General features: G+C 42.7%; 1 protein-coding gene across 7 annotated transcripts in view; it reads left to right on the top strand.

The window, feature by feature from the left end:
* LOC110980241 (uncharacterized) overlaps positions 1–16936 on the top strand; it is a 46301-nt gene extending 29365 nt beyond the window's left edge. For 6 of the 7 annotated variants that reach the window (XM_022236736.2, XM_022236738.2, XM_022236737.2 and 3 more), the window contains 8 exons: positions 558–680; positions 2390–2512; positions 4233–4355; positions 9072–9152; positions 10335–10442; positions 10692–10804; positions 11463–11573; positions 12465–16936. In XM_022236736.2, coding sequence (XP_022092428.2) covers positions 558–680; positions 2390–2512; positions 4233–4355; positions 9072–9152; positions 10335–10442; positions 10692–10804; positions 11463–11573; positions 12465–12719 — 1037 coding nt within the window. In that variant the 3' untranslated portion in view covers positions 12720–16936. The remainder of the gene's footprint in view (positions 1–557; positions 681–2389; positions 2513–4232; positions 4356–9071; positions 9153–10334; positions 10443–10691; positions 10805–11462; positions 11574–12464) is intronic. The other variant, XM_022236735.2, reaches the window with a different exon arrangement.
* The last annotated feature ends 3789 nt before the right edge of the window (positions 16937–20725 follow it).

Below are 20725 nucleotides of genomic sequence, written 5' to 3' on the forward strand. Positions count from 1 at the left end.
AGACTGTAAGAGTAATGTTAATGTCAAGGGCGAATTACTTGTTTGACAGCACCTCTGGTCTGGAGCCATAAACTCTCAGGCAGTGCCCGAAAGCGACATTGTTGTCTACGCCTCTATTGCCCCATGGTGTGCTCTTAGCATGAGTTGAAGCGCCCTCACTGATTTCCCAGCTCCTACTGTATTCTGTCACAAAAAAGAGGCAGAACCCAGTCTCCGCTTCGTTAACCCCTTCGCTACGGAGGACTGCTACTACCGCACCATTGTTAAGTAGACACGTTTTAACATAAGAGAGAAAAAAGACAGCCAGGTGATCATATTTTGCGCGAAAGGAAAGTCAGCATGAGACAGTTTTAAAATGTACCGTAACATAGAAACAGTTTATACACGGATGGTCGGCATGAAAGTGAATGCCTAATACATGTAATAATTTTCTTTGGCGCCTGCTTTATTAACCGGTGTGAAGTCCATCCTCCCGATAACAGAATCTTCTAGGATTTTTCACAATTGCTGGTTGTTGAGATATTGATATTTTTCGCTATCCGCTATTACCGATGGAGCCTTTGTACACAATGGTACAACGTCGATGACATCGACAGGCGACAGTGACACATCGAGCAGCGACAGCAGCCCTGCTGTCACAATCGAACCCGGGCCATTAGACTCAATGACGTCTGAGGGCGGTAAGTTCCAATCATGGAGGAATTGCATGCCGAGAATTTCCTTGACTCGCAGCATTTTGTCCTATAACCACCAACCTCGAAACTCATTTGGAGAAAAATGGGAAAGCGTAAGATGAGTGTTTGGAAATGACTTCCACCCTGCATATTGTTGATCCGAGTTGAAAGCTGCAATTAGGACCGCATTTGCTGTAGATTTACCAGTACCTATATATGGTTTTGGCGACCTTACGGTAGCACCAGAATATCAATCAGCCTTTCGTTCCTTCCACAATATCTTTAGTCCTTGATCGGAACTGCTTTTGCGGTCTTTCAAAGGGAAATCCGGATCCAAATTTTACGGGGGAGGGCAAACTGTTTTGGTGTCTTTCCCCTCAATTTGGAACTTCTTTATGGAACCTTTTCTCGGCCCTTCTTAGGGGTGAGGCTAAATTATTGGGCGTTTTACATGCTGTGGAAAAGAAAGGGATGTGATATAGAGTAAACACCATCGTCTTGGTGCGGTTGCATCCTCCTGAAGTTGAAAGTTTCGTTTATTATTAACACCGGAAGGGTAGTCGGATCTGGCCATTTTTCTTACAATTCAAATAAACACTACCGGTACAAAGTCTTGTGCTGCTCAGCATTTCACAGTTTCTTCCTTTATTACCCAGATGCATGTCAGTGGCTAAGAGTACAATGTACTCGTTGTGCATGTTCATAACATTAAGGCGTTGACATATCCAAATATTAGTCGAAAATGGGCTAATCAAACTTTAGGGATTATACAAGTGTTTGTTCTGTCAGATCTTTCCCGAACGTTTCCAAGACCCATTCGTAACATCTGTTGTAGCGATCTCTCCGAGATGCTATGAGATGCCACAAAGTGGACCCCGTTTTATAGGCATTAAACCCCTGGAAGTGGTCAAATAGTGGTCATTGAAGATAGGGGACTAGGTGTACGTGCCAGCGACTTATTGTTATGCTTGGAGCTTGTTTTAATAACCGTTATGCTACTGTGTAATGTTATTTGAGACCCAGCGATTTTTTTGCATGGGACAACCCTTGTGATTCCACTTGCATCTCCAGTCTTTGATCCTACCCGTTTATTACTTGCTGAGGAATTTTTACATTTGCAACTTACCATGGCTTTGTTGGCACTGAACATTTGCGTTAGACTGTAAGAGTAATGTTAATGTCAAGGGCGAATTACTTGTTTGACAGCACCTCTGGTCTGGAGCCATAAACTCTCAGGCAGTGCCCGAAAGCGACATTGTTGTCTACGCCTCTATTGCCCCATGGTGTGCTCTTAGCATGAGTTGAAGCGCCCTCACTGATTTCCCAGCTCCTACTGTATTCTGTCACAAAAAAAGAGGCAGAACCCAGTCTCCGCTTCGTTAACCCCTTCGCTACGGAGGACTGCTACTACCGCACCATTGTTAAGTAGACACGTTTTAACATAAGAGAGAAAAAAGACAGCCAGGTGATCATATTTTGCGCGAAAGGAAAGTCAGATGAGACAGTTTTAAAATGTACCGTAACGTACAAACAGTTTATACACGGATGGTCGGCATGAAAGTGAATGCCTAATACATGTAATAATTTTCTTTGGCGCCTACTTCATTAACCGGTGTGAAGACCATCCTCCCCGATAACAGAATCTTCTAGGATTTTTCACACTTGCCTGTTGTTGAGATATTGATATTTTTTGCTATCCGCTATTACCGATGGAGCCTTTGCACACAATGGTACAACGTCGATGACATCGATAGGCGACAGTGACACATCGAGCAGCGACAGCAGTCCTGCTGTCACAATCGAACCCGGGCCATTAGACTCAATGACGTCTGAGGGCGGTAAGTTCCAATCATGGAGGAATTGCATGCCGAGAATTTCCTTGCCTCGCAGCATTTTGTCCTATAACCACCAACCTCGAAACTCATTTGGAGAAAAATGGGAAAGCGTAAGATGAGTGTTTGGAAATGACTTCCACCCTGCATACTGTTGATCTGAGTGGAAAGCAGCAATTAGGACCGCATTTGCCAGTACCTATATATGGTTTTGGCGACCTTACGGTAGCACCAGAATATCAATCAGCCTTTCGTTCCTTCCACAATATCTTTAGTCCTTGATCGGAACTGCTTTTGCGGTCTTTCAAAGGGAAATCCGGATCTAAATTTTACGGGGGAGGGCAAACTGTTTTGGTGTCTTTCCCCGCAATTTGGAACTTCTTTTTGGAACCTTTTCTCGGCTCTTCTTAGGGGTGAGGCTAAATTATTGGGCGTTTTACATGCTGTGGAAAGGAAAGGGATGTGATATAGAGTAAACACCATCGTCTTGGTACGGTTGCATCCTCCTGAAGTTGAAGGTTTCGTTTATTTTTAACACCGGAAGGGTAGTCGGATCTGGCGATTTTTCTTACAATTCAAATAAACACTACAGGTACAAAGTCTTGTGCTGCTCAGCATTTCACAGTTTCTTCCTTTATTACCCGGATGCATGTCAGTGGCTAAGAGTACAATGTACTCGTTGTGCATGTTCATAACATTAAGGCGTTGGCATATTATAAGCTTATCCAAATATTAGTCGAAAATGGGCTAATCAAACTGTAGGGATTATACATGTGTATGTTCAGTCAGATCTTTCCCGAACGTTTCCAAGACCCATTCGTAACATTGGTTCCAGCAATCCAGCGATCTCTCCGAGATGCTATGAGATGCCACAAAGTGGACCCCGTTTTATAAGGCATTAAACCCCTGGAAGTGGTCAAATAGTGGTCATTGAAGATAGGGGACTAGGTGTACGTGCCAGCGACTTATTATTATGCTTGGAGCTTGTTTTAATAACCGTTATGCTACTGTGTAATGTTATTTGAGACCCAGCGATTTTTCTGTGCATGGGACGACCCTTGTGATTCCACTTGCATCTCCAGTCTTTGATCCTACTCATTTTCTACTTGCTGAGGAATTTTTGCAGTTGCAACTTACCATGGCTTTGTTGGCACCGAACATTTGCGTAAGACTGTAAGAGTAATGTTAATGTCAAGGGCGAATTACTTGTTTGACAGCACCTCTGGTCTGGGGCCATAAACTCTCAGGCAGTGCCCGAAAGCGACATTGTTGTCTACGCCTCTATTGCCCCACGGTGTGCTCTTAGCATGAGTTGAAGCGCCCTCACTGATTTTCCCGCTCCTACTGTATTCTGTCACAAAAAAAAGGCAGAACCCAGTCTCCGCCTCGTTAATCCCTTCGCTACGGAGGACTGCTACTACCGCACCATTGTTAAGTAGACACGTTTTAACATAAGAGAGAAAAATAAAAAGCCAGGTGATCATATTTTGCGTGAAAGGAAAGTCAGCATGAGACAGTTTTAAAATGTGCCGTAACATACAAACAGTTTATACACGGATGGTCGGCATGAAAGTGAATGCCTAATACATGTAATAATTTTCTTTGGCGCCTACTTCATTAACCGGTGTGAAGACCATCCTCCCCGATAACAGAATCTTCTAGGATTTTTCACACTTGCCTGTTGTTGAGATATTGATATTTTTGCTATCCGCTATTACCGATGGAGCCTTTGCACACAATGGTACAAGGTCGATGACATCGATAGGCGACAGTGACACGTCGAGCAGCGACAGCAGTCCTGCTGTCACAATCGAACCCGGGCCATTAGACTCAATGACGTCTGAGGGCGGTAAGTTCCAATCATGGAGGAATTGCATGCCGAGAATTTCCTTGCCTCGCAGCATTTTGTCCTATAACCACCAACCTCGAAACTCATTTGGAGAAAAATGGGAAAGCGTAAGATGAGTGTTTGGAAATGACTTCCACCCTGCATACTGTTGATCTGAGTTGAAAGCAGCAATTAGGACCGCTTTTACTGTAGATTTACCAGTACCTATATATGGTTTTGGCGACCTTACGGTAGCACCAGAATATCAATCAGCCTTTCGTTCCTTCCACAATATCTTTAGTCCTTGATCGGAACTGCTTTTGCAGTCTTTCAAAGGGAAATCCGGATCCAAATTTTACAGGGGAGGGCAAACTGTTTTGGTGTCTTTCCCCTCAATTTGGAACTTCTTCATGGAACCTTTTCTCGGCCCTTCTTAAGGGTGAGGCTAAATTATTGGGCGTTTTACATGCTGTGGAAAAGAAAGGGATGTGATATAGAGTAAACACCATCGTCTTGGTACGGTTGCATCCTCCTGAAGTTGAAGATTTCGTTTATTATTAACACCGGAAGGGTAGTCGGATCTGGCCATTTTTCTTACAATTCAAATAAACACTACCGGTACAAAGTCTTGTGCTGCTCAGCATTTCACAGTTTCTTCCTTTATTACCCGGATGCATGTCAGTGGCTAAGAGTGCAATGTACTCGTTGTGCATGTTCATAACATTAAGGCGTTGACATATCCAAATATTAGTCGAAAATGGGCTAATCAAACTGTAGGGATTATACAAGTGTTTGTTCTGTCAGATCTTTCCCGAACGTTTCCAAGACCCATTCGTAACATCTGTTCTAGCGATCTCTCCGAGATGCTATGAGATGCCACAAAGTGGACCCCGTTTTATAGGCATTAAACCCCTGGAAGTGGTCAAATAGTGGTCATTGAAGATAGGGGACTAGGTGTACGTGCCAGCGACTTATTATTATGCTTGGAGCTTGTTTTAATAACCGTTATGCTACTGTGTAATGTTATTTGAGACCCAGCGATTTTTTTGTGCATGGGACAACCCTTGTGATTCCACTTGCATCTCCAGTCTTTGATCCTACTCGTTTTCTATTTCTGAGGAATTTTTACAGTTGCAACTTACCATGGCTTTGTTGGCACGGAACATTTGCGTAAGACTGTAAGAGTAATGTTAATGTCAAGGGCGAATTACTTGTTTGACAACACCTCTGGTCTGGAGCCATAAACTCTCAGGCAGTGCCCGAAAGCGACATTGTTGTCAACGCCTCTATTGCCCCATGGTGTGCTCTTAGCATGAGTTGAAGCGCCCTCATCATATTTTGCCCAAAAGGAAAGTCAGCACGTTGAGACAATTACAATAAAATATAAAATACAAACAGTTTATACACAGCTGGTATGCATGAAAGAGAATGCCAAATAAAATTTTCTTTGGCACCTGCTCTCACCGGTGCAAACTCCTTCCTCCCCGATAACAGAACCTTCTAGGAGTTTTCACACATGTCATTGCTTACTCAATCGAACCCGGGCCATTAGACTCAACGACGTCAGAGGGCGGTACCCTCCAATCATAGAGGACTTGCATGCCGAGAATTTCCTTGACTCGCAGCATTTTATCCTATAACCACCAACCTCGAAACTCATTTGGAGAAAAATGGGAAAGCGTAATATCAGTCTTTGGAAATGACTTCCACCCTGCATATTGTTAATCTGCGTTAAAAGCAGCAATTTGGACCGCACTTGCTTTATATTTATCAGTACTGACTTGTCAGTACCTGTATGGTTTTCGCGACCTCCAGTGTATAAACACCTGAATATCTATCAGTCTTTCGTTCCTTCCAAAATATCTTTAGTCATTGATCGGAACTGCTATTGCGGTCTTTCAATCAAAGGTGGATCTGCTGTCACCAGTTCAAATCTCGACATTCGTTAGAAATGTCAATTTTCAATTATGTATGGCGAAAAGGTTCCCCATTGGCCGTGTTTAGTGGAAGTTTTTCATATACGGACCAACGTATGTGTTGGTGTCAATTTTGATTAAGTGGAAAAGCAATATTAAACAAAACCAAATCTGTAGAAAGCTACTGTGCTAAACTACCGGTACTATCGACAATGTTCACCATTGGAGCACTAACCATACAAAGCTGCTGCTGACGGTGATTGACATTATTGGGGAACCGTTGGAGAACCAGCTGTGCTATTCTGCTGCAGATGCCGATTTGACATTATTGGGGAACCGTTGGAGAACCAGCAGTGCTAACTTGCTGCAGACGCCGATTTGACATTAGTGGGGAACCGTTGGAGAACCAGCTGTGCTATTCTGCTGCAGATGCCGATTTGACATTATTGGGGAACCGTTGGAGAACCAGCAGTGCTAACTTGCTGCAGACGCCGATTTGACATTAGTGGGGAACCGTTGGAGAACCAGCAGTGCTAACTTGCTGCAGACGCCGATTTGACATTATTGGGGAACCCGTTGGAGAACCAGCAGTGCTAACCTGCTGCAGACGCCAATTTGACATTATTGGGGAACCCGTTGGTGAACCAGCAATGCTAACCTGCTGCAGACGCCAATTTGACATTAGTGGGGAACCGTTGGAGAACCAGCAGTGCTAACTTGCTGCAGACGCCGATTTGACATTAGTGGGGAACCCGTTGGAGAACCAGCAGTGCTAACCTGCTGCAGACGCCAATTTGACATTATTGGGGAACCCGTTGGTGAACCAGCAGTGCTAACCTGCTGCAGACGCCAATGTGACATTAATGGGGAACCGTTGGAGAACCAGCAGTGCTATTCTGCTGCAGATGCCGATTTGACATTATTGGGGAACCCGTTGGAGAACCAGCAGTGCTAACCTGCTGCAGACGCCGATTTGACATTAGTGGGGAACCCGTTGGAGAACCAGCAGTGCTAACCTGCTGCAGACGCCGATTTGACATTAGTGGGGAACCCGTTGGAGAACCAGCAGTGCTAACCTGCTGCAGACGCCGATTTGACATTAATGGGGAACCGTTGGAGAACCAGCAGTGCTAACCTGCTGCAGACGCCGATTTGACATTATTAACGGGAACCGTTGGAGAACCAGCCGCGCTAACCTGCTGCAGGCGCTGAGTTGACATTACAAAGGGAACCGTTGGAGTTCGCTCGTCGCTATTTTATGGCGCTGGGAAGGGCTGATGGCCTTGCACAGATTTTAGTGAAGGAAATACGTCACACGGGGTTACAGCTAATGGTGTTCAGAGCATTGTTGGTAGATTTCTGCCCGGCGCGGGAGCTCGCTCCACGTGGCTGTTATCAATTCGATATTTTTTTCTTTTTCTTCCTCATTGCTGAAAAAATTCTGACTGATCAAGATAACCAATGATGTGAAATATATCGCCCAAAGACACGTGATCAGTGATACTTAGTTATCATGCACCAAGGCCGTGTTTTTAATCATGTAAACCGACACTTTCGTTTGTGCCAAAGCTTTGTCATTGGCTAACCAAACACTTAAATAAGGCTTCACAAACAAGAAATGATAACCTCGCGATGGGAGGTCGTGCACGAAGTAGCCAATCAAAGTTCAAAGCCATCAGCCCTTTCAAGCACCCCGTTCGGGCGTTGGGCGACGATCAGACTGTTGAACGACCGGCCGTGCTAACCTGCTGCTGACCCTGATCGATATTATTAAGGGGAACCGTTGGAGAACCAGCCGTGCTAACCTGCTATGCAGACACTCTGGCACAATTGCAGAATATCCTGCCACTCACCTTGCCCACCTCGTAGCCATGGATACGCGGATACGGAGTCACGCTTCCACCCACAAGGCTCATGACCCACTTCGTATCCCCGGCCCCGTATCCGCGTAGCCGCTCCCTGGGAACCACATTGGACTTGGGAAAATTCTTCCGCCATCCCCATTCACTTTGCGTTGTAGGACGCAAGGCCCACTTCGTATCCGCGTGGCCGCTCCTAGGGACCCACATTGGATTTGGGAAAATTCTTCCGCCATCCCCATTCACTTTGCGTTGCAGTGCTTCGTTCTCAAGAATGACTTCAATAGAGGGATCCCAATACGACGCTTTTAGCGTCGATCTGCGCACTTCCGCGTTTGAAAACAGGCTGTATGTGTCAGCTTCAATTCTTAATACGATCAGACGATTGAAAGTAAAGAGTCAAGACACAAAATACATAAATTATGTTAAATTCAGACTTTTCAGGCTGCAAATTTTTGTGGAAGAGTCTTTCAGGATGACTCCACACGTCAAATCAAACAAAAAATAACGGTAATTTACCGTGAACTAACGTACCTGCGATGGTTGTGTATCTGCATGTGCAGTGGGCGTGGTTTAAACTGAAGTGGCATCACACTTACGAACCAGATACTGCATATACTGTGTCGACTCTGCGGGCGCGCGCGAGGAAATTCAACACAAAGAGCCTCGCTTTCGATGCTGATATGCGCAGACGTCGACTGCGCTAATATGAAATCCCTCTATGCTGTACACAACGCGTACTTTGACGCAGCATGGATAACCCGAAGCCGAAAAACCTCCACTTGACTACGTAGCCATGGATTTTTAGGGGGTGTTTTTGCGTGGCGGGGTATTCTGCAATTACTCCGACACTCTGTTGGCTTTAATATTAAGCAAACTCTTGGAGAATCAACTGTGTTATGACCTGCTTGGTGTGTGAATGGCCTTATGTGTTCTTATTCATCCTTTTTATTTCTTTATAGCCGCTACAACGGGAATGCCTGACAGAAATACCGCTTCAACTGCCATTCCGTCAGCTGAGACTTCCACAGTTGCTGGGGGAGGTGAGTAATTAGTTTGATTGATAGAATTTTCTCTGAAGTGGTACAATAATTACCCCTAACCAGGAAAACTCAAAACTTCTTGGACTGAAAATTCGACGCATGTCTTGTTTCGGAAATTATTGGCTTATCCGCGGAATTAAAGCCATTATATTAGTAAAGTTTTTTTGGCTTTTCCGCAATTGCTGAGCAGGACGGGACAAGGTTTACACATGGGTCCAGCCGTACCCCCACATTTTTGAATATGCAAAGGATGGTAGCCTAATAACTGAGTAGGTAGCTGTTGAACGCACTGCTCGACACCATGGGGACGAGGTTAATGCGATCAAGGACTTTTTATTTGACGATCGTCGTTAGAGTCTATATATAAAATAGGAGGCCAAATTTCAAATTAAACTGGGAAAGACTGTGTTTAAAACCGCTGGATACCTTTATCATCGTCTAAACACCACCCACGTCACAGGCTCACGAGTCAAACTGTCTAACGATAAAGGATAAGAAAAGGGATGGTTCGCAAACATTGGCGTCCAAAGCAATTATGTTTTGCACTCAAATTTGTCCATGGAATGAAACTTTGCAGATGTGTAGATTATGGATGGATTTAAATACCTCCCGTTTCTGGAAAATGCATCACAATACGGGTGATTCACAATAGTGCGCCTCCAAGAGTTTGTAACGTGATAGCCAGTTACAACGCGCGAAATCTGTCGACCTTTTTGAACGTGCATTGGGTCGACAAATTTCGCTCAACCTGATTGGAAAACGCGTTGCAAACTCTTGGAGGCGCACTATTGTGAATTGCCCGTATTGAGAGCGAAATCGTGTTGTAACTACCCTGCCTGTTGAATATCTCGATGAGCGATGAGATCTTGAAATTTGACCTTCAAAACGACCTTGAAATCACTCTTGACCTCACAATGACCTTGAAATCCCAAATTGGCAAAGGTAGTTGTCTCGTTTGTTTTCGTATAAATACTTGCATGGGTGCCCGGCTTTTATTATTACCCAAAAATAAAAGGGAAAAAAGGACTGTTTCATATGGCTTACTTGTGATTATTTCAGCTTCCCGTAATGGTAACCGTGTCTCTGCAATTTAAATTTAAATAAAAGGACACTCTACCTTTCAGGTAGCAAGGAGACAAGGGTATTTTTACATTAAATCGATTTGGCCGTTAATTTATTTAGCATCTACTGGACCTAACACTCTTCCGACTGGTGGCGTGGTGTCCACCACGCCAGGCGGTAGCGAGGCGTCAACCGGCTCACAGGCATCCGGCACACTGCCGACAAGTGGTGAGACAATGTTTACCAGAATGCAATATGCTCACCTTAACAACACATCGTTGCAAAATCAGTTCCCCCGTTGTAAGGTTAAAGATCAACGTTGCACAAGTTGCCGCCAGTACTTGAAAGTCCAAAACAAGTGTAACCCTCATCAGCTATAATAGGGCCGGGATCAGATCCCTCCTGTGAAATTATGTTTTCTGATATTTGCCAACCTATATAAACAGCTAGCGTTGCTGTTTCATTAAATTGGACCAGGCCCTGAGACGGACCACCAAACTCAAACTAGTATGCAGCCTGAAACGCAAGGGACTGATGTAGGCGAGGGGGGCACAAGCTCACAGTCTCCGAATACTGGAAGCACCGATACCGTAAGTTCTATCACAGCAGAACCACTGCGCAAGTTCAATATGCTTGATCGAGAGCCGAATTCAAACTTATCAATTCGCCATCACCCGTCAGTCAGTGTTTCTGCTGTGACCAGGTGCTGGCAGGATCAACAGGGTCCTTGCACCGGTCAAACATGCATGCGTAGTAAACTGTCGCGTGGCTTACCAGAACAACAGTATCCTTCACTAAAAATACGAATGAACGTGTGTGCTCAAGCGTTATTTCCAAACAAAAAAAACGAAAAAGACGCCGTTCCTTGTGTAAAGATACGCCAGCTCGTGTTCCCCCATGCAGCTAATATAAAAAGAGTTGCGACAAGAGTCATTTGTAATACTTCTAAACTATCATTTGTCCACGTTTGGGAGGTATTTTTCATGTCAATCAGAAGGCCATACTGTTACTTGCAGCCTTTTCCCATGTATCAGTGCAAAGCCGCACACGAGAACCAACCGTTTTGGAAACAAAATGGCATCGTACGCCGCTTCCTGCACGACCTCATGTCGCAACTTTGTATACTGGCTTTCTAGCCAAACAGCGCCCTCTGCAGAATCCATATGGCGGTATCGCTGTAAAGTGTTCCTGTAGCGTCCATCCCACCCCTTGCTCACGGCCGTTCGGTGTCTCTCCCCACCCCTGCAGCCTGGCATCAGTTGTTACACTTGCACTACCACCAACATGTCTGACCCTTGCTTCGGAGAACAGGGAGAAGGCCGGCGAAGCGCGGTGTGCGCAGCTGGAGAGTTTTGCTGGGTAAGAATGCATGCCGGTGTACATAATCATGTATCATTAGCAACGGAAATTACCGCCTTGTTGGATTTTTGATTTCTGTTATTTTTTTATCCAGTTTATCAGCGACAAAATTTTGCCAAGTACAGGATAAGAGTTTACAACTAAGTTTTGAAATTGAACAAAAATATTGAAAAATTTTGAAGAAAATGTGAAAACTTTTCACATAATTTGAAAACGCCTCTGCTATATATTATTTATAAACAGTGTTACTTTGTGAGAAATGTTATTATGCTCCGCTCACTATACTTGTTTGATCTTAAAGAAAAGTTGTTGCTGAGGAAGAAGACAAGGGAGAAATTTTTACTTGCAGCCGTGAATCAGAAACGCAGCTACCATGTAGTCGAGACATGTAAAGGCGCCACAAGCAGCTGCCTAACGACTCTTATTTTAACCAACAATAGATCCAAAGTGTAAATTTTTCTGCAGAGAGAGAAAGCCGTTAAACCTGGACAAAACCCTGGTTGCACAGGACAGATCCAACGAACAATTCGCTTCACAATGATAGACCCTGTGTCACAATGCTGAGAAGCGAGTGCTTTATATGCACAAGCCATCCGCGCCACCCGCGATGGTGACACGATGTTGCATGTGTATTCAAAACAGTGATCAGTCACTGGGAATCCCAAGTTATATCTGTGACCCCACGGATCTTTTGATCGCTCGAACTGTAGAGGGCGTGGGTGGACAAGAAAAATGATATTCATATCTGAGCGTGCAGTGAAACAACTGCCATTGTTTGTGTGACGCATGTGGATTTGCCTTTTCATTTAAGAAACATTTCATATTAATATAAAAATCTTCCAGCAATGAATCCACTGTGACTTTGTTGATAAGTTTATCTTCGCTTTTCAGACTACCCGGCATAACAATGCTAAGACATTTGTGAACCTGACAAGGGGCTGCAGCCCAGATAGCTGTAAGAAGGAGCACAAGGAATCCGAGGGTGCTGTTTTGTGTCAGTCCATGCAGGATGCAGAGACCTGCACTCAGTGCTGCGAGAAGAACCTGTGCAACAAGCACAAGAACACCGCAGGGATGGCTCCCTCAGGGTGTCTGTGGGGAGTTCTGTTGTCTGTTGTGGCTGTCTTGGGATTAATTCACTACTAATTTGTGTAGTGGTGGTATGACGTCGTGAGTCATCCGTAACGATAGCTCTGCTTGTAACACCAAGTTTATTTTGTCAAGGATTTCTCTGGGATATGAATTCACTCTGCAAGGTAAAACTAAAATTTACAGAGACGTGTTGTTAAACCACTTTTTCAAACTGATCAATAAGAGATTAACTGCAAAAGTCGACCCTTCGCCGATGAAGACCACGGCTGCGGCTTTTATGATTTTTGTCAGATACTGATGATCGTGATTTAACAGATTTCAAAGATTTAGTAAAAATGACGTCACCATTTATCGCGTTGCCAGTATCTAAAAATTCCAACAACGATGATTTTTGACAGAAATCTCCCCTTCGAGGAAACGATGACGATTCGTGTATAAATTGGGCTATTCTGGTGTTTATATTTCTCATTTGTAGTATGCATTTTTGTGGTTCGGTTTTGGTTGTGGTGATGTATCTTTGCTAAACTTTAATGCCACAGACACACTGATGTTCAAGACCAGAAGAAGAGGTGGAATCGCTTCAGTGATTTTACCAAGAAGGAATTTTCTTGCAAAAATTGAGAACAGTCGGTACATTTTATTTCCCAGTACGCACTTACACTAAACTTTTGTACTAACACAGCCAGAACATTGCCTAGATTTGGTTGTTTTTGTTTTGTTTGTTTTGTTTTTTGTTGTATAGGTCGACGTTTTGTGTTTAAAAATATATTACCTTGAGAGGTTTGAATCCGTTTCTCAGTACTTGTACTCCCGTGGTTGTTTACATTTGGAAACAATAACCCTCTGGCTCAGTGAAACTTTGTACGTTAAGTTACAACGACCTCTCCGTTGACCCAGTGAGTGGAACCGGAAATTTAATAGAGATATCTGTATTAAAAACAGGACGTAAAAATACAGATATTTCTGTAAGGAATAATTAGAGATAAATAGAGATATCTGTATACGCAGATTAAATGTTAACTTTTCACGCCATATCCCGGGGTACATTTTCTTGGAAGCAATGGATTCGGGATAAATTATGTTCAAGACGAGTATTGTCGAATCCAAATATTGGAAGTGTAAAAATAAGAAAGCCGATTTTTCTCATGGTTGATTCACATTTTCAAATACTTCAATTAAACTTGTTTAATTTTCATGTTGTTCAAATTGACTCATCCAGCTCTTTGCTTCTAAAATTTAGAGGTAAACGATATTGCTTGTAAAAGGTAGAAAAGGGAACACGTTTGTTGGAGTCTCTTTATTCATTTGGGGGATCTGTTTGTTTGTTTGCTTGTTTTTTGGGGTGTCGGGTTGTTTGCTTTTTAGAGTTGTGTGTGTTGCAGATGAGGTAGCACTGTATATTAATGATTCATTCATGAAAACAAGACACAAACCCAACTATCGAGTGCATTGATTTATACTGTTCAAAGATTCCCAATTTTGGGATCACAGAATGGCCTTAAGTACTCACGGGTTCTCTGTGTTTAGTTAGGGCATTTTATAAAAGTGAGCTGAAAATTATTTCGACGTTTGCAAAATTACAGTAAATTTTTATTGAGACACGTACATGTATGTATATACTTTTAGGGCAACAGTCTTGCTCAAAAACAAAAAAAAGGTTTTTGCTGCTGTATTTAACATACATGTGCCATATTGTTTTATGAAGCTGACGGGAAAAATGGGTTGTTAACGAAGAGCTTGGGGCGCTATAGCCTGTGCGAAAAAAGAGGTGCTACGAAGGGTACCGTCCACTCATTCAGGCCTCATTGAAAACAATGGAAAATCACCAATGTTCAGAGCTCAATAATGTGCAAGCCAACATCCCTGGGGTGTCTCCAAAAAATGTAATTATTATTTGGTCATTAATCTTTCAATTTCTTTTCAATTTTGGGGGGTTAACCAGTTACATCTTTAATTATTCACCCAAAACAAAACCAACCCCCCCCCCCAAAAAAAGTCGAAGTTCTGAAGTCAACACGCAGCCATTTCTCATATGGTATGCCTCTACTTTCCGGGCCTTTGGGACCATTTTTCAACCGCATTTTTTTTAATCCCATCTGCCCTCAGATGGAAGCCCAAAGAACTAGGGACTTGATCCAGGCAAGGATTTACATAAATTCACCATATTGGGGACCAAACAATCCCCTTTTTCGAAAGATACTGTAGTGACACTTTTAATGCTAATGAGCCTGGCGGAGATTATTGCTTGAATTAGTGGACTGCGCCCCCCCCCGAAGGCCGCCCACAGCATTAGCCTTTTAGAGGTATAGCGGAAACAATGGGAGGGCGCTATTTGGTTTGGGTAAAATCACAGACATGTGTTTATATGTCTGCGGGTGAAATCCTTTGTGTTTGCTCCAAATGTACCACTTCAAATAGCGCCCTCCTATTGTGTCCGCCGTACTTCTAACAGGCTAATGGATGCCACGATAATTATGCTTGTGTTTGTGACAGATACGTCGAATATGTTTTGGAGGCTTTGTCATCGTAGTGACCCTTGTCATTCTGCTCGTTTTTAGCAACAAAGGTGAATCCTTGGAGTGCCAAGAATTAAAGGCTTTACTGTAGCCGCAACAACAATGTTGCTTTTAGTCGACTGATAAAAAATTACAATAATTTTAAAGAGTTTGGCATGGAATGCAGTTGTTAGCATCTTTATAAACTGTTGAGTACAAAAATTAACTTAAGTAAAGTACCCAGATTTAATTACTGCCTTTTCTTTTGTCCTGAAAACAATTATTAGAACAAGTATTGGGGAATATTTAGAGTATTAAAAAAAAACATTGTTTACCATTTTCATCTGTTCAGACCGCTTTCAAAAATACCTTTAATTTTAATTGATTATGTTTTTTCGCATAGCCTTCCTGAGTGTTTTATTGCACAGCCTACACTGATGTGAGGTGCAATGATTTCAAAGATGTTTTCCTAAAGAAAGTGGTTTCTTAGTTTTTTAACCGGGGGTGACGAAGCCAAAACCACAGCGAAAAATAATATGTACACTTGCAGTGTGCATCTAATACAATAATTACTGCTTGATGTGAGGCCTGTCTTCGTCACTGATGGTGAAAATTGACCTTTTCACTAATAAATTCACAATTATGCACGCGTGCGCCCAAATGGCCTTGGTTGCAAGAAATGTCAGCTATTGAAAAAGGTACAGAGTTGTGACTTTAATGACCATTTTCTCTCAGGTTTTCTGGCTTTGTGCAGTTTTTTCTTCAGAAAATCCTATTAAATCGGTTTTTTTTATTACATGTAGTTTCTACTACAGTGAGATTTTTAGTGCTCTGTAGAAAGACTTTACAATCGTGATTTTTCCCGTGCGCACGAGATTGCTGTATCTAAGCCTGTCTCCTTTCGTAGTGTGTTATAATAATAATAAAGGTACTCAATCCTTCTAGGTAGGCCTACCATCCACCCCAATCTTATGTACAAAGAGGCTTTGTCTTTTCAAACTCCACTTATTTGCCAGCTTCACTCACTCAGAAATGTTTGCCTGTAAACCTTGTTACAAAGAATATGACGTGAAACGCCTCAGAAAGACGGAATTGGTTGAAACAGCCATAACAACTGGATACCATTTCTTTCGATATTACTCCAAGCTATAACCAAGTTCAATGGTAAGATATGTACGTACAGTTCATGTTCATTGAACATCAGTACGTGTTTACAATTACAATGAACAGTTTGGCTGGAAGAATACTAACGATGTAGTTTATACTACTTATGGTGGAAGGGGGGCCGTACTAAGAAACGGCGATCTCGTGCTTACAGGAAAAGTCAGATTTATAAAGTCTTTTTACAGAGCGCTAAAAATCCTCCTTGGATTAGAAACTAATAGCGAAAACGATTTAATGGGATTCTCTGAGGAAAAAATGAACAATGCAAGAAAACCTGACAGAAAATGATTATAAAGTCACCCCTTTGTACATTTTTCAATGGCCCGCTCACACTTCTTGCCGCCAAGGCCATTTGTGCGCATACGTGCATAATTGTGATTTTTATGAATAAAATGGTCTGATGTCATCTGCATACTATCATTTTGTGGTTATGAATTCTCGAAGATAAAGATCACTCTAGTAGCCTAATAAACGTTGAGAAATCTTTATAGCACGGTATATTTGTGCAGCATCACAGTTGATCTGTAAAATATTTTTCAACTTTTATAAATGATCACAGTCGTATTTCTCTGTAGAATACGTTGCTAGAATAAATACTCGTTAAATAATTAATTTTGAATCTTCTGAAGCGGTCTTTTATAGTTTTTTTGGCATATAAGGCAATGTGCCGGCCCCTCAAAAATGTCGGTTTTTAACGGATTTGTCTATTTGTCAAAAAGTCGGAACCACATACAACCAAAACAACTGGACACTATTTTTTGCGTTGATGAGGGATGCTTATAGAGTTGTAGATTCCACGTTGAGTTACACCCACATGTTACCAAGGTGGGTAACTTACCTGCCCCTCCCTTGCTTGATATGCTATAAGTGGAATGTGAATATTAACGTGTCCAAAGTCGTAGACAGTAGGACTATGCATGATGCAGGCTATGGGTGATACCATGCAATGTACTTCCTGCACGTTCTGATAATATCATTGCTTGGTGTACTTTTTTTTACAAAATTCACATGTCTACGAAAGCCCGCTAGTGCCAACTAGGGTCCTTAAAACTTACCATCATACCCACATGATTTACTACCCAAAACCACAATATGTGATCATTATTCAGACTAAGAGACAAGTAGAGCTTGCGGGTTTGCGTAATGTCATGCTGAGCTTTCTTCGATTACTGCTTCACGTGAAATCACCCGCACTGCTCACTCAAAGGTGCGTTCGACCGGCTGGAGTGCGACCCGCTGGTCAGCGAGAGTATACTCTCGCTAACGTGGGGGGTATACTCCTGCATCTGGGTTTAATGCGCACGCATCCTACTTTTGTTAACTGGAGTAACGTGCTCCAAATGTTGCATTATTTTGCAAAGAAATTGCGTTCTTTCGCAATACAAAAATATACTTACATTTGTATACTTCAAATTGGCACTAGCGGATTTCCGTGGGGAAAATGAAGGGGAAAAAATAAAATAAGAATTAAAAAAAAAAAAATTTAAAAATGCAGAAAAACTTAAAAACAAACCCCCCAAAAAATTAAACAAACAAAAAATTGTGGGCACTAACGGACTTTTGTATATGTCTGTGTCTCATCTTGAGACGAGCACCACTTGGCGAAACTTTTATAAACATTAAAGGTACCCAACAGAATTATGTAATTTTTCCTTTTTGAAGTTATAGGAATGATGAACTATCTTTACTTTAAATAGCCAAGAGGTTATTTGCTTGTTTGTCAAACGTTTTTGGAACAGTTCTCGGTGCTGTTGCAAACGAACTGGCGAAGTTGTATCAAATCTCTTGTCATTAATGAACCGAGATAGTTGGATTTTATTATAATTTCACTATCTTTTACAGCTTGGTCTGAAATAACGACAATATAAGAGGGAAAATTATAAAATGCACCTCTTCAGAAGACGTGCAACGGAGCGTAGACTGTTGTATGTTTACGGACAAGTTTGCTACGGCTGGCTTCAGCTTTGTTTCCGTGGTATTGAGCTGTGCGCCAATTCGGACGAGGAGGCGGTTTCCCATCATATTTGAAAATGGCGCATTTCCTGCAATTACGGTCTTGCGCCCGCTGTTGTTGGTCACTAAATAAATGCATTTCATGTCTGAGGGCATGACAGTCACGGACGTGTATAATAAAATCTGGACTCGCAATGCCCTTAATCAGCTTATAGAGTCATTGAATCCACTCGCAGCCATTTTACCGAGCCGAATACAAAGCTTTCCTGGTAATGCCCGCCTTTGTTCTTCCTGACGTCAATAGTAGGGAGCCAACCCACGCCTTTGTATTCGGCTCGGTAAAATGGCCGCTGGTTGGCTTCTTTTTCATACAAAGGCGTTGCAAGTCCAGGTTTTTTTTATATACGTCCGTGATGACAGTCACAGCGGTACGTCGAAATAGCGCCTTCTTGCGACAGGAGGTCGCGAACGCCCACAATAACGTCTTGAAGCCAAGACTAATAACTACTACCGACGATAGTAATGATATAATATATCATATGCTAACTTCAGAGACTACAAAAGGGAAATTTACAACTGTCTCAGGTCATAGGCACATAAGTATTTTAAATTAAAAGCTTATCTCAATAAGAATTTTTCAATATGTGTTTTGGAGATAATCGGCTGACTTTGTAAGGAAATCATTTCCCAATGAAAGCAGTCCTTGGAAATGACACCTTCATTCCACTTCAAACTAGAGCAACTTCGGGTCTAGTCTGATCAAATTGTAAAAATCACAAGCTGGTACACTGCAAAACCTGGGGTTACCGTGTTAAATTTAACACCAGAGCTTTTGCAGTGTAATATTGTCCATGGGTCTCGTCGCCTTTACGCATTATAAGCTGTTGAGTTACGGGCCACTGTAAACCCCCAATAGCGGAAAAACAAAGGCACACAAAGTCATAATTTGATGGACATGTTAACAGCCTGTTAGTTAGGCCAGTTGGGCCTATTTATTGACTTGTCGCCACCTGGCACCAAATCTTGGCTACTGGCAGTTCTGCGCAGGAACGTATACCCACTTTCCCGAAATCGGCACCTACTTATAAATGTGTAAATTTCGGCTCACAAACCTCCCGACTAAAAAAGTTATCACTCATAATGAATAACCAGGCGTTAATCAGGCATCCTGGAGCGACAGAGGTATCCGAAACAGGGATCACGAAAGTGCAATCGATTTCTGTCTCACAGTTTCCTTGCAAAAGTCGAATTCATTCCAACCGGAGCGGATTGCGCCGCGAAATGATTCATAACGTCAATCAAATTTCGCAACTCTTTCGCATTCATGGAGTACGGACTGGTCTTTCTTTAGTCAGTAAAACTCTTTAGCCCTTTTGAGATCACAGAAGTTGGGAACTACAACGTTTCCCCGTTATTGTGTTCAACCATAATTGTACTTTTTTCGATGACACATTTTCAATAATGCTCAGGGACGTTTGGCTCTGAACAGGGGTTCAATTAAGAATAATATTTGACGGAGCGGCTGCCCTTATTCCTGAAAGACCGCGTAAAATACTCTTTTCACCCTGAGCACCATTCGCTCATGCTTTAATGAAGGTAACACCATGAGTGTGGCAATGGGAGCTGGGGGCTACCCTCTCCGCCCCCCTCCCCTTAAAAATCGAAAATTAAAGGGAGGGTGTCGGGAAGCGAAAGAAAAGAAGAAAGAGGTGAAATGGGACAAAAATCCCCATTTTACCAAAAAAGAATTACAATTGACCCATGTCCACTGTTACGGTCTAATGGTTTTAAATTAAGTATAGCTAATAAGTGTCCCCCCCCCCGAAAGTCCTCCCCTGGAAAAAGTGGTTTCCCCCAGAAAACATCTTGGCGACGCCCATGGGTAATACTACAACTGAATTACAGCTATCAACAGCAGTCGATATATTGAACATTGTCATTAAAAGATATGAAATTAACCTGTCAGTGTAAATGAACTTTATTAAGAGTGCCCGCACGCACTCGGTAACTCTGCCCGCCAGACAGTGTGCTATGCTAACGCTTTCCCCCTACTCGCCAATATAGTTCGCCGTACTGCGCGTTGTGTCTCCCATGAAAATCCCCTCCCGCCCGCTCACGTTTTTCCATCCTTTAATTACAATACACACGTACTTCAATAATACCCCTACCAATATACACGTACTGTACATCAAACCAATACACGGGCACACCCAGTGTTGCGATGTGCCCGTACTGCTGTCTTCAACCCCCTTCCCCTACAAGTGAATTTAGTGTCATTCTCCTTTGTGGGTTGTATATCACAGACAGGCTGTTGGAAGATTGAAAAATAAGCCCCAAATTCATGTTTCTCACCTCTGAAAATTGATATTCAAGTGGCACTTCCACACGGTCAAAAAGATGTGAGGAATACATACCCCTCGACCCATGGACCTACACCCATGATAAAAC

This window comes from Acanthaster planci, linkage group LG07, assembly GCF_054643075.1.
Source record: "Acanthaster planci isolate LZ-2023a linkage group LG07, COTS_SCS, whole genome shotgun sequence".
NCBI lineage: Eukaryota > Metazoa > Echinodermata > Asteroidea > Valvatida > Acanthasteridae > Acanthaster > Acanthaster planci.